This window comes from Tinamus guttatus, unplaced genomic scaffold (genome assembly GCF_059628265.1).
Source record: "Tinamus guttatus ecotype Peru unplaced genomic scaffold, ASM5962826v1 Tinamus_guttatus_pri_ptg000019l, whole genome shotgun sequence".
NCBI classification, from domain to species: domain Eukaryota; kingdom Metazoa; phylum Chordata; class Aves; order Tinamiformes; family Tinamidae; genus Tinamus; species Tinamus guttatus.
In genome coordinates, this window is record NW_028288553.1 from 142,482 (window position 1) to 156,739 (window position 14,258).

The following is a 14,258-nucleotide window of genomic DNA, read 5'->3' on the forward strand; positions in this document are numbered from 1 at the left end:
AACTCAATCCAACTCAACTCAACCCAACTCAACTCATCTCAACCCAACTCAACCCAACCCAACTCATCTCAACCCAACTCAATCCAACCCAACTCAACTCAACCCAACTCAACTCATCTCAACCCAACTCAACCCAACCCAACTCAACTCAACCCAACTCAACTCATCTCAACCCAACTCAACCCAACCCAACTCATCTCAACCCAACTCAATCCAACTCAACTCAACCCAACCCAACTCATCTCAACCCAACTCAATCCAACTCAACCCAACCCAACTCAACTCATCTCAACCCAACCCAACCTAACACGAAGATGGGGACAAGACAGGGGACAGGGACAGCGCAAGGGCCCAGGCATCTGGGGGTGCCTCCAAACCCCACCATGGACCCCAGTGTCTGAGGAGCCCAGGCGTCTGGGCCAACACAAGACTTAATAACCCCACAGGTGACTTTTATTGCCAGAAGGGGTCATTCCAGGCCAGGACACCTGGGTCCCTCCATGTCCCTCCATGTCCCCAATGCCCCCCCATGTCCCTCCATGTTCTGCCATGTCCCCAATGTTCCTCCACGTCCCCCACATGTCCCTGCATGTTCCCCATTCCCAACCCAACTCAACTCATCCCAGCCCAATCCCAACTCAACCCATCTCAACTCAACCCAACTCAATCCAACTCAACTCATCTTAACCCAACCCAATCCAACCCAACCCAACTCATTTCAATCCAAGTCAACCCAACCCAAGTCATCTCAACGCAAATCAACTCAACTCAACCCATTCCCAACTCAACTCATCTCAATCCAACTCAAGCCAACCCAACTCAACCCAAGTCATCTCAACCCAGCCCAAGTCATCTCAACCCAACTCAACCCAATCGACCCAACCCAACCCAACACGAAGATGGGGACAAGACAGGGGACAAGGGACAGGGACCTGGATGAGTCCTGGGACAGCGCAAGGGCCCAGGCATCCGGGGGTGCCTCCAAACCCCACCATGGACCCCAGTGTCTGAGGGGCCCAGGCGTCCAGGCCAACACAAGACTTAATAACCCCACAGGTGACTTTTATTGCCAGAAGGGGCCATTCCAGGCCAGGACACCTGGGTCCCCCCATGTCCCTCCATGTCCCCAATGCCCCCCATGTCCCTCCATGTCCCCCATGTCCCTCCACATCCCCACCATGTCCCTGCATGTTCTCCCATGTCCCTCCACGTCCCCCCCATGTCCCCGCGTGTTCCCCATGTCCCCCAATGTCCCCCTATGGCCTTCAGCGGCGCAGGGACGCGTATTCCACCGTGTCCTTGGTGTCCCCATCCCCGTGACGTCCCTGCGATGTCCCCAGGGAGGACAGGGCCAGCGCCGCGTAGAGCAGGGCCCCGTCCTCGTGTCCATCCCCGTCCCCATGTCCCTGGCCAGGGGGGACGTTCTCGTAGTCGGGACCTTCAGGAGCCTGGGAGGAACGGGGGACATTGGGGGACACTGGGGCACATGGGGGACATGGAGGGACATGGGGGATGTGGAGGGACATGGGGGACATGGGGGACATGGGAGAACATGGAGGGACATGGGGGATATTAGGGGACACGGAGGGACATGGGGGACATGGGGGATATGGAGGGACATTGGGGACATTGGGGCACATGGGGGACGTTGGGGGACATGGAGGGACATGGGAGACATGGGAGAACATGGAGGGACATTGGGAACATTGGGGGAATGGGGTACATAGGGGACATGGAGGGACATGGGGGACATTGGGGGACATGGAGGGACATGAGGGAACCTGGAGAGACACAGTGTCACCTTGCCGTCCCCCTGGCTCCTCTTGAGGATGCTGTAGACCACGGTGTCCCCTCGCAACCTGGCAAGGACACGGCAGGACGGGGGGGTCACCCGGACACCTGGGCCCCTCGGGGACAGGGTGACATGTGGCCGGCAGCGGGGAGGGACACGGTACCTGGCCCCGGTCCCCGACGAGCGTCTGGGCAGGAAGAGCAGGGACGAGTAACTCGGGGCGGCATCAGCAGGACCCGATGGGGGCCCAGGCGTCCGGGGCTGCAAAGGGACCCAGGTGTCCGGGAAGGGGCCCAGGCATCCGGGAAGGGGCCCAGGCACCTGGGAAGGGCCCAGGAGTCCGGGAAGGGGCCCAGGAGTACAGGAAGGTGGGGGGATGGGAGGTCATCGGGTACCTTCTTGTTGCGGAGGAAGAAGGTCCCCAGTGGCTCCACAACCGGCTCCTCATCCGCTGCCACCTGGCGCCGCCACCTGCGGGGACACCCGGACGCCTGGGCCCTTCCCGGATGCCTGGGCCCTTTCCTGAACTCCTCCGTCCCTTCCTGGACTCCTGGGCCCTTCCCGGATGCCTGGGACCTTCCGGACTCCTGGGCCCTTCCCAGATGCCTGGGCCCTCCCCGGACGCCTGGGCCCCTTCCCGGATGCCTGGGCCCCTTTCTCGGACGCCGGGGCCCCCCCGCAGGACTCACCGGCGCCACAGGCAGCACCCAAGGGTGCCCAGGAGCAGGAGGGCACCCAGCCCCACGCCGAGGCCCAGGAAGGTTCTTTGCAAGATGGTAGCGGTGGAATCTATGGGGCAGAGACGCTGCCCGGATGCCTGGGCCCTCCTGAGACCCCCCCAACCCCAACATCTGGGCCCTCCCCAACCCACTCGGATGCCTGGACCCACCCTGACCCAACCCGGACGCTGGGGCCCTTCCTGGTCCAACCCGGACACCTGGGCACTTCCTTGTCCAACCTGGACGCCTGGGCCCCCCTCGACGCCGCCCGGACGCCTGGGCCCTTCCTTGTCCAACCTGGATGCCAGGGCCCTTCCTTATCTGACCCGGATGCCTGGGCCCTTCCTTGCCCAACCCGGACGTCTGGGCCCCCCTCAACGCTGCCCGGACGCCGGGGCCCCTTACAGTAGACGCTGATGTGGACGTCGGGGGACTCGGCCGCCCCGAGGCGGTTGCTCACGCGGCAGCGGTAGCGCCCGGACGCCTGGGCCCCGACACGCCGCAGCTCCCAGAATCCCCCGGAGCTGCGGCCCAGGGGCCGCCCATCACGGAACCACTCGAAGGAGTCGGGAAGGGGCCAAGCAGCCGCCCAGCACCGCAGGGAAAGGGCCGAAGCCTCCGGAAGCGCCGGGCCCGGCTCAGCCACCAGCTCCACGTGCTGAGGGGCGACTGCGAGGGAGGGGGTGAGCGCCCGGACGCCTGGGCCCCTTCCCCGATGCCAGGGCCCTTTGCTTGGTGGTTTGTAGCCTCCCGGACTCTTGGGCCCTTCCCAGACGCCTGGGCCCTTCCCAGACGCCTGGGCCCTCCCTGGACCTGGGCCCTTCCCGGACGCTGGGGCCCCTCTCCTCCCCGTTACTCACAGAGCACCTGGATGTGCAGGGGGGGGCTGCGTCCGGTCCCCAGGGCGTTTCGGGCCTCGCACACGTAGGCGCCAGTGTCGGCGGGGGCCACCGGCACCAGCACCAGTTCGGAGGGGCCCAGGCGTCCGGGGGGGCCCAGGCGTCCGGGCGGGGGGCTCAGGGGCCGCCCGTCCTTGAACCAGGCGACGTCGGTGACGGGGGGGCGGGCGCCCCCCGCCGGGGCGCAGCGGAGCCGCAGCCCCGCCCCCGCGGTGACGTCACCTGGGGGGTCCCGCTCGATCCGGACGCCCTGGGGGGGGGCTGCAGGAAAAGGGGGGCGGGGCTGAAAACCGACATTGGGGAATGGGGGGGGGGGCTGGAATTGATGGAGGGAAATGAGGGGGGTCTTGAAACCCACGGGGAAATTTGGCGGGGGGGGGGGGGGGGCTTGAAACTCCCATTGGGGAATGGGGGGGCCTGGAAACCCCCGGTGGGAAATGGGGGAGGGTCAGGGGGGTCCTGGTGGTCCCGGGGGGGCACTGGGGGCTATAGGGGCTCATTAGGGGCTATAGGGGGTTATAGGGGGCTATGGGGGGCATTGGGGGTTATAGGGGGCTATGGGGAGGTATAGGGTGTTGGGAGCTATAGGGGGTTATAGAGGGCTACAGGGGGTCACTGGGGCCTTCTGGGGCAGGTCCTGGGTCCCTATGGGGGGATCTATAGAGGATCTATGGGGTCTCTATGGGGGGGTCATGGGGGAGGCTATGCGGTCTCTATGTGGGTCTCTATGGGGGTCTCTGTGGAGACCTATGGTCCTATATGGGGATCTATGGGGTGATGAAGGTAATGGTCTCCTGAGGGTCTCTATGGGAGTCCTATGGGGAGAATCTATGGGGCAATGGAGACCCAACAACGGAGGATATATGGGGTGGTAGAGATCCAACCACTGAAGATCTATGGGGTGATTCAGACCCAACCGTTGAGGATCTGTGGGGCGCAGGAGACCCTATCATGGGGGCTCTATGGGACACTGGAGACTCCACCACTGAGGATCTATGGGGCAATGGAGGCCCCACCATGGAGGATCTATGGGAGGATGGAGACCCAACCATGGAGGATCAATGGGGTGAGGGAGACCCCACCATGGGGGCTCTATGGGGCACAGGAGAGCCGGCCATGGGGCTCTATGGGGCGCCGCACTCACAGAGCACGTCCAGGAGGACCCCGCTGGCCCTCGCTGTCCCCACGGCGTTGGTGGCCTCGCAGCTGTAGGTGCCCCCATGGCGGGTGCCCACAGGTGCCAGGCGGAGCCGGGAGCCGCCATGGGGCAGGGAGGCCCCATTGAAGGTCCAGGCGTAGCCGTGGGGCGGGGGGTTGGCACTGGCCCCACACGTCAGCGTCACCTCCCTGCCCTCGATGACCGGTGAAGGGGGCGTCACCTCCACATGCAGCTCCCGGGGGGCATCTGTGGGGCAGAGCGAGGGGTTCAGGGAAGAGACAGGTCCCAGTGGGGGCGATCGGGACCCAGGGACCTCCTGAAACTTATGGTACCTCCGTGGGGAGGAGTTTTGGGGTGATGGAGACCCAACCATTGAGGATCTATGGGGCAATGGACACTCAACCATGGTGAGGATGTATGGGTAGGTGGAGACCCAACCATGGAGGATCTATGGGGCACTGAAGACTCAACCATGGAGGATCAATGGGGCAGAGACCAAACCATGGAGGATCTATGGGGCAATAGACACTCAACCATTGAGCATCTGTGGGGTGGTTGAGACCCAACCATTGAGGATCTATGGGGCGATGGACAATCATGGCAAGGATGTGTGGGAGGTAGAGACCCAACCATGGAGGATCTATGGGGTGAGGAAGACCCAACCATGGAGGATCTATGGGGTGATGCAAACACCACCATCGAGGATCTATGGGGTGCTGAAGACCCAACCATGGAAGATCAATGGGGCGCAGGAGACCCAATGGTGGAGCATCTATGAGGCAATGGAGACGCCACCATGAAAGACCTATGAGGCAATGGAGACCCAACCATGGAGGCTCTATGGGGTGAGGGGACCCCACCATGGGCCTCTATGGGGCACAGGAGAGCTGGCCATGGGGGCTCTATGGGGCACAGGAGACCCCGCCATGGGGCTCTATGGGGCGCCGCACTCACAGAGCACGTCCAGGAGGACCCCGCTGGCCCTCGCTGTCCCCACGGCGTTGGTGGCCTCGCAGCTGTAGGTGCCGCCATGGTGGGCGCCCACGGGCGCCAGGCGGAGCCGGGAGCCGCCATGGGGCAGGGAGGCCCCATTGAAGGTCCAGGCGTAGCCGTGGGGCGGGGGGTTGGCGCTGGCCCCACACGTCAGCGTCACCTCCCCGCCCTCGATGGCCGGCGAAGGGGGCATCACCTCCACGTGCGGCTCCTGGGGGGCGTCTGGGGGGTGGGAGCCCCATGTTGGGGGCATCTCCCCATAGAACCCTATAGACCCCACAGCCCCCAACAGAACCCTATAGACCCCATAGATCCAATGGGGACTTCCTCTAGGTCAACCCAGAGAGACCTTCTAGCCCCACCAGAGGGTCTCCTTAGGGACCCCCAATAGCCCATACAGCCCCCCAGACCCCATAGGAACCCCATACCCCCCCATAGACCCCTACAGACCCCATATCCCCCCACAGAACCCCATAGACCTCCATAGATCCAATAGGAACTTCCTCAGGTCAACCCAGAGAAACCTTCTAGCCCCACCAGAGGGTCCCCATAGGGACCCCCAATAGCCCATACAGCCTTCCAGACCCTATAGGGACCCCATATCCCCCATAGACCCCTATAGACCCCATATGCCCCCACAGAACCCTATAGACCCCATAGACCCCCATAGATCCAATAGGGACTTCCTCTAGGTCAACCCAGAGGGACCTTCTAGCCCCACCAGAGGGTCCCCATGGGGAGCCCCAATAGCCCATACGGCCCCCCAGACCCTATAGGGACCCCATATGCCCCATAGACACCTATAGACCCCACATCCTCCCACAGAACCCCATAGACACCTATGGACCCCATAGGGACCTCCTCTAGGTCACCCAACAGGGACCTTCTAGCCCCACCAGAGAGTCTCCATAGGGACCCCCCATAGCCCATACAGCCCCCCAGGCCCCATAGGGACCTCATACACCCCTATAGACCCCATATGCCCCCCATAGACTCCTATGGAGGGGGAACTCCTATAGGTGCCCCCAGAGAGACTTCTAGCCCCACCAATACCCCCCATATCCCCCTGATACCCTCCGTATCCCCCATAACCCCCATAGGGACCCCATAAGTCCAGCATAGACCCCCCTATAGACCCCACATAATCCCCCTATATCCCCCAATACCCCCCATAACTCCCCATTAACCTCCCATGGACACCCCATTGCCCCCAATATCCCCCCACGACCCTCTATAGGGCCCCACAGAGACCCCCTATATATCCATAGAGACCCCATACCCCCCATAGACCCCCAATAACCCCCTATATCCCCCCTCATTACCCCACATTATGTCTACATAGACACCTCAATACGCCCCATAACGAGCTATAGGGACACCATACAGACCCCTAAAGACCCCTTAACCCCTATAGACCCCCTATAGACCCCGTGGAGATACCCCATAACCCCCCAAATCCCCCCAAAGCCCCCATAACCCCCCAGTAAACCCCTATAGATACCCCAATACACCTAGACATCCCCTAGAGACCCCATAACCCCCATAATTCTCCTATAGATCCCCTAGAGCCCCCCCAGAGACCCCATAGGGACCCCATATCACCCCCATATCCCCTCATAACCCCCTCAGAGACCCCCTAGAGACCCCCTACAGATTCCATAGAGACCCCATAATCCCCCTATAGATCCTCTATAGACCCCCTAGAGACTCCATATGGATCCCATAGCCCCCAGAGGCCCCCTATGCCCCCCACAGTCCCCCTAGAGATCCCCATAGATCCCAGAGAGACTCCATAACCCCCATAACCCTCCTATAGGTCCCCTTTGGCCCCCTATAGACCCCATTGGGACCTCATAGCCCCCCATAACCCTCCTCTACCCCCCCTATAGACCCCATTGGGACCCCATAGAACCCCCCAGAGAGCCCTATATCCCCTAGAGGCCCCCTGGAGACCCTCTATAGACCCCATAGAGACCCCGTATTTCCCCATATCCCCCCATAGTGCTCCTAGAGATCCCCTATAGCCTTCCTACAGACCCCATAGAGACCTCATAGCTCCACATAGCCCCCCATAGCCCCCATAGGAACCATCTAGAGACCCCATAGGGACCCCATATAGCCCCATAACCCCCTATTGACCCCATAGGGATCTCATAGACCCTCATAGCCCTCCTATAGCCCCCATAGGGACCCCCTAGAGCCCCACAAACCCCCTACGCACCCCACCTCCCCTGCCTCCTATAGGCCCATAGGGAGCCCTAGTGCCCCAGTACCCCTCATGACCCCCCCATAGCTCCCATAGGAAACCCTAGAGCCCCTATGCCCCCCTGTGCCCCCCATAGTCCCCCTATACCCCCCATGCCCACCCCATATCACCTGCTATAGCCCCCATAGCCCCCATAGGGAACCCCTATATCCCCATATTCCCTACCCCAATGTACCCCATAGGGTCCCCCTGCCCCCTATGTCCCCCATAGGGTCTCCCCCTGCCCCCTATAGCCCCATAGGGTCTCAAAGCGCCTCCTGTAGCCCCCATAGGAATCCCCTATACCCCCATAACCCCCGCCCACTATGGCCCCTATAGGGATCCCATACTCCGCCCCTGCCCCTATAGCCCCCCATAGGCTCCCCCCCGCCCCTTATAGCCCCATAGGCTACCCCCGCCCCCTATAGCCCCATAGGGGCTCACAGTGCGCCCTATGTCCCCCATAGGGACCCCCGGCCCCCTATAGCCCCATAGGGTCCCTCCTGCCCCCTATAGCCCCATAGGGCCTCACAGCACGCCTGTAGCCCCCATAGGGTCTCACAATGTCCCCTATGTCCCCCACAGGGTCTCCCACCGCCCTCTATAGCCCCATAGCGCCCCCTATAGCCCCATAGCGCCCCTTATGTCCCCCATAGGGTCTCCCAGCACCCCCTAAAGACCCATAGCGCCTCCTATGTCCCCCATAGGCTCTTACAATTTCGCCTATGGCCCCTATGTCCCCCATAGGGTCTCACAGCCCCCTATAGCCCCATAGCGCCCCCTATGTCCCCCATAGGGTCTCCCAGCGCCCCCTATGTCCTCCATAGGGTCTCACAATGTCCCCTATGTCCCCCATAGGGTCTCACTATGTCCCCTATGGCCCCCATAGGATCTCACAGCGCCCCCTATGTCCCCTATGGCCCCCATAGGGTCTCACTATGTCCCCTATGCCCCCATAGGATCTCACAGCGCCCCCTATGTCCCCTATGGCCCCCATAGGGTCTCCCAACGCCCCCTATGTCCCCCATGGCCCCCATAGGGTCTCACAGCGCAGCCGCAGGACGGTCTCGGCCGTGGCCAGGGTGCCCCCCGCCCCCCCCCGCAGGACACAGCGTGCGGGGGCCCCGTCCAGGCGCCACGAGGGGGCGTCCAGCGCCAGGGACACGCCCACGGGGGCGGGGCCTCCCCAGCTCCGCCCCTCGGAGGGTGGGGCCCAGGGTGGGGCGGGGCCCGGGGCGGCGGCGGCGAGGGCGGGGCCTTCCCAGGAGAGCAGCGGATTGGCGGCGCCCGGGGGGGCGGGGCAGGCGTGGGGCAGCCAGCAGCCAATGGCGGTGGGGACGCCCGCGAGGGGCGGGGCCGGGGGCGGGGCCAGCAGCGGCGGTGGGGGGTGGGCTGGGGGGCGAAGGGGGGAATAGGGGGGAAAAAGGGGGGATTAAGGGAAGAAAATGAGGGGGAAGGGGGGGGGAAAGGGAAAAAATGGTTAAAAAAAGGGGAAAAGGGACCCAAAAATCCCCCCTCCCGCCCCCTAGCGCCACCGCCCGGACGCCTGGGCCCACCCCACGCCCAGAGGGGGAATTAAGGGGGAATGAGGGGGATAACGGTGGGATTAGGGGGGAATGAGCAGAATTAAGGTGGAATTAAGGGGGAATTAAGGTGGAATTAAGGGGGAATTGAGGGGATTAGGATGGAATGAGGGGGTTAAGTGTGAAATTAAGGAGGAATGAGCAGAATTAAGCTGGAATTAAGGGGAATTAAGGTGGAATGAGGGGGATAAGGGTGGGATTATGGGTGAATGAGTGGCATTAAGGGGAAATAAGGCAAACTAAGGGTGAAACTTGGCAAAATGAGATAAAATAAGGTGAAATAAGAGCAAAATAAGGCAAATGAAGGTGAAATCAGTGTGAAATAAGGAAAATAAGGGTGAAATAAGGCAAAATAAGGGTGAAATAAGGAAAATAAGGGTGAAATAAGGCAAGATAAGAGTGAAATAAGGGAGAAATAAGGCAAGATGAGATAAAATAAGGCAAAATAAGAGTGAAATAAGGTGAAATAAGGTTAAAAGAGTGAAATAAGTTGAAATAAAGGGATCAAAGCCCTATAGGGGGCCCAAGACCCAACTACAGCAAAGCCCCTGGCCCCCCTCAAACACCCCTCGTCTCCCCGGACTCCTGGGCCCTTCGCGGCCGCCGGGGCCCCTCTCACCGGTGACGCTCAGGGTCACGTTGTGCATCCAGCGGAAGCCCCCGGAGGCGATGACGCGGAGCCCGTAGACGCCGCCGTCGTCCTCGCGGAGCCCGTCCAGCTGCAGGGTGCAGTCGCCCGGGGGCGCCCCCCAGAACCGGGCCCGACCCGGGGCGCCGCCGCCGCCGCCATCGGCCCCATCGGAGCCTCTGTCCCCGAGGGGGTCCCGGTCCCACTGGGCCACCAGGCGGCCCTGGTAGTCCCGGCGGCCCCGGTTGTAGGTGGCATCACGGTACCAGCGGAGGCTGCTGACGCTGGGGGGCACCCGGACGCCGGGGCCCCCGCAGTGGTGCAGGCGGCACCGCAGCAGGACGCAGCCACCCGGCCACGAGGCCACAGCCGCCGGGGCCCACACAGGCTCTGGGCACCCGGGGCGGGAGCCTAGGGGACACAGAGGGGGCCCAGGCGTCCGGGATAGGTCCCAGGAGTCCGGGAGGGGCCCAGGAGTCCGGGAAAGAGGCCCAGGAGTCCAGGAAGGGCCCAGGAGTCTGGGAAAGGGCCCAGGAGTCCAGGAAGGGGCCCAGGAGTCTGGGAAGGGCCCAGGCATCCGGGAGGGGCCCAGGAGTCCGGGAAGGGCCCAGGAGACTGGGAAAGGGCCCAGGAGTCCGGGAAAGGGCCCAGGAGTCCAGGAAGGGGCCCAGGAGTCCGGGAAGGGCCCAGGCATCCGGGAGGGGCCCAGGCACCTGATTGCAGCCCCCTCCCCACTGCAACCCCACCAGGGGCCCAGGCGTCCAGGGGCTTCTCCCTCCCCTCCTGCCCCCACCATTGCAACCCCCCACAGACCCCAAGGAAGGGGCCCAGGTGTCCGGGTGCCCCCTCCATCCCCAGCCCTCCACAAGGGGCCCAGGCCTCCGGGAAGGAGCCCAGGAGTCCGGGAAGGGCCCAGGCGTCCGGGGCGGTGGCGGGGGAAGGTCCCTACCCGGGAGGAAGAGGAGGATGAGGAGGAGCCGCATTTGAGTGGTGCTGCCAGGATGAGCAAGGGGCCCCGGCGTCCGGGAAGGGGCCCCGGCGTCTGAGAGGGGCCCGGGCGTCTGGGTTCAACCCGGCCCCAACTTCCTCCCCACCCCTCTGGGGCACCGGGGGCCCAGGCGTCCGGGCCCCCCCCCTCGCTCGTGCTCACTCGAGCTCATTTCCTTCCCTCTTCGCAAGGGGCCCAGGTGTCCGGGGCCCAACCCCCTCCCCCCCCGCAGGTTGTTCCCACTTCCCTTCTGTTAATGGGGAAGGGGCCCAGGCGTCCGGGCCACCCAGAACGGGCCCAGGCATCCGGGCTGCTTCCAAAGGAGCTGGGTGCCCCCCAAGGGGCCCAGACGTTCCAAGGGGAATGAGGGCGCCCGGACACCTGGGCCCCTTGGACACTTGGGTCCCTTGGAGGGCGGGGGAACGAGGGCGCCCGGACGCCTGGGCCCCTGGCAGGGGTGACTGGGCTCCTGGCGGGGCCGTCGGTGGCGGGAACGAGGCCAATAAGATACTGGGAATTAATCATCAACGAGCAGCAGGAAAAGGGCCCGGGCGTCCAGGGCCTCCCCTGCCTCCACCTGATAACACCGGCCCTGATAAAGGGAGGGGGGGAAGAGGGGCCAAGGGCGGCCTGAGGGGAGAGGGGCCCGGGCGTCCGGGAAGCCCCAACCTACTAAAGGGGCCCAGGCGTCCGGGAAACCCCCCATAAAGGGCCCAGGTGTCCGGGACACCCCAAGAAAGGGCCCAGGCATCCGGGTGTCCCCAATCCACCAAAGGGGCCCAGGCGTCTGGGAAACCCCCCCCAAAAGGGCCCAGTTGTTCGGGAAAACCCAAGAAAGGGCCCAGGCGTCCGGGTGTCCCCAGTCCACCAAAAGGGGCCAGGCGTCCGGGACCCTCCACCCCCAGGAGGGGCCCAGGCGTCCGGGAAACGCCCCACAAAGGGCCCAGGCATCTGGGCTCCTCGCCGCCCCCAAGGAGCCCTGGGTGCCCTTCCCACCATGAGCAGGAGGGGCCCAGGCGTCCGGGCCTGGTCACCTTGGTGGGACCTTTATAAGGGGAGGCCCCGCAGGAGCTGGTGGCACCGAGAGCAACTGGGAGTGACCGGGGAAATGGGGAAGGAGGTGAGAGGAGGAGGAGGAGGAGGAGGAGGAGGAGGAGGAGGGAGGAAGGAGATGGGGAGGAAGGAGATGGGGGAGGAAGATGATGGGGGAGGAAGGAGATGGGGGAAGAAGGAGATGGGGAGGAAGGAGATGAGGAAGAAGATGGGGAAGGGAGATGATGGGGGAGGAAGGAGATGGAGGAGGAAGGAGATGAAAGAGGAAGGAGATGGGGGAGGAAGATGATGGAGAACATAAGGAAGAGGAGGATGAGATGGACGAAGATGATGGAGGAGGACAATGGAGGAGGAGCTGGATGAAGGGCTGGGCATGGCCCCCCAGCCCCGCCCTCTTGACCCCTGCCCCCCTCAAGGAGAGCTACGAGATGGGATCCTGGAGCACCCCCAAGGGGGCAGCCAAGAGCCGGGGGCAGTGCAAGAAGGAGAGACTGGAGGACATGAAGAAGGAGATGGATGTGGTAAGGGGACGGGGGGTCCTTGGGGGTCCGGGAGGTCCCTATGGGGCTCGGGAGGTGCTGGGGGGGTCAACTGAGAGACACTGGGATGGTCAATGGTGGGTCTTGGAGGTCCATGGTGGGACTGGGAGGACTTGATGGGTCGATTGGGATGGTTGAGGGGCACTGGGAAGGTCCATAGAGGGTCTGGGAGGTCACTATGGGACCCGGGAGGTCCCTATGGGGCTCAGGAGGTGGTCAACTGAGAGACATTGGGAGGGTCAATGGTGGGTCTTGGAGGTCCATGGTGGGACTGGGAGGACTTGATGGGTCGATTGGGATGGTTGAGGGGCACTGGGAAGGTCCATAGAGAGTCTGGGAGGTCACTATGGGACCCGGGAGGTCCCTATGGGGCTCAGGAGGTGGTCAACTGAGAGACATTGGGAGGGTCAATGGTGGGTCTTGGAGGTCCATGGTGGGACTGGGAGGACTTGATGGGTAGATGGGGGCGATTGGGGAGCACCAGGAAGGTCCGTGGGGGGTCTGGGAGGTCCTTATGAGGTCCAGGAGATTCTGGGTGCCCGGGTGGGCAACTGGGAGCACTGGGAGAACTGAGACCCCCCCCAGGACGACAACAAACTCGACCTGCCCGACCTGGAGGCCAAATACGGCACCAGCCTCACCCAGGTGGGCGCCCTGAGAGATCCCCCATAACCCCACTGTGACCCCAGCGCCCTGTGTCCCCTCCGCCCTGCTCCTGACCTTGGGGGTTGCCCTTGACCCTTGGTGGCCCCTCTTCATCCCCATTGACTCCCATTGGTCCCTATTGACCCCCGTTGGCTCCCACTGACCCCTGTTGACACCCTTTGACTTCTGTAGACCCCAATTGGTCCCCATTGGCCCCCATTGACCTCCCCTGGCCCCCGTTGGCACTCATTGACCCCCGTTGCCCCTCCTTCACCCCTCTTGACCCCCATTTGCCTCCATTGGTCCCCGTTGCCTCCCACTAAACTCTGTTGACTCCCGTGAGCCCCCCTTGACCCTCCTTGACCACTGTTGATCCCCCTTGACCTCTATTGACCCCCATTGGCCCCCGTTGACCTCCACTGACCTCTGTTGACACCCACTGGCCCCCCTTGACTCCCACTGGCCCCCCTTCACCCTCATTGGCCCCCGTTGACCCCTATTGACCTCCGTTGCCACCCATTGGTGCCCCTTGAACCCCATTGCCCCCCCTTCACCCTCATTGGCCCCCATTGACCCCCATTGACCTCCGTTGACACCCATTGGTGCCCCTTGACCCCCCATTGGCCCCCCGTTGACCTCCGTTGGCCCCCCTTGGTCCCCATTGGCCCCATTGACACCCATTGACCTCCATTGGTCCCCATTGAACCCCAATGGCCCCCTTTCACCCTCCTTGGCCCCTGTTGACCCCCATTGACCTCTGTTGGCCCCCCTTGACCCTCATTGACCCCCGTTGACCCCCATTGACCCCTGTTGGCACCCATTGACCCCCCTTGACCCTCATTGGCCCCCGTTGACCCCTGCAGGACCTGAGCGCAGGGACGGCAGCCGAGCGGCTGCTCCTGGAGGGCCCCAACGAGCTGCGGCCGCCGCGCGGGACCGCCGAATGCCTCGAGTTTGCCTGGCAACTGGCCAGGGGGCTCCAGTGTCTCATGTGGGTGGCAGCCGCCATCTGCCT

At 63.3% G+C, this 14,258-nt stretch overlaps 1 protein-coding gene across 1 annotated transcript; it reads right to left on the minus strand.

The window, feature by feature from the left end:
- Window positions 1-1,265: 1,265 nt before the first annotated feature.
- LOC104578143 (B-cell receptor CD22-like) lies at window positions 1,266-11,001 on the minus strand. Its single transcript, XM_088524322.1, has 12 exons — window positions 10,968-11,001; window positions 10,010-10,429; window positions 8,855-9,199; window positions 5,524-5,784; window positions 4,555-4,815; window positions 3,372-3,671; window positions 2,917-3,180; window positions 2,482-2,581; window positions 2,188-2,263; window positions 1,956-2,113; window positions 1,802-1,859; window positions 1,266-1,448 (listed from the first exon to the last, which is right to left on the minus strand). Exons 1-12 carry the CDS (start codon window positions 10,999-11,001, stop codon window positions 1,266-1,268), a joined length of 2,460 nt encoding a protein of 819 aa, XP_088380448.1.
- Window positions 11,002-14,258: the final 3,257 nt, after the last annotated feature.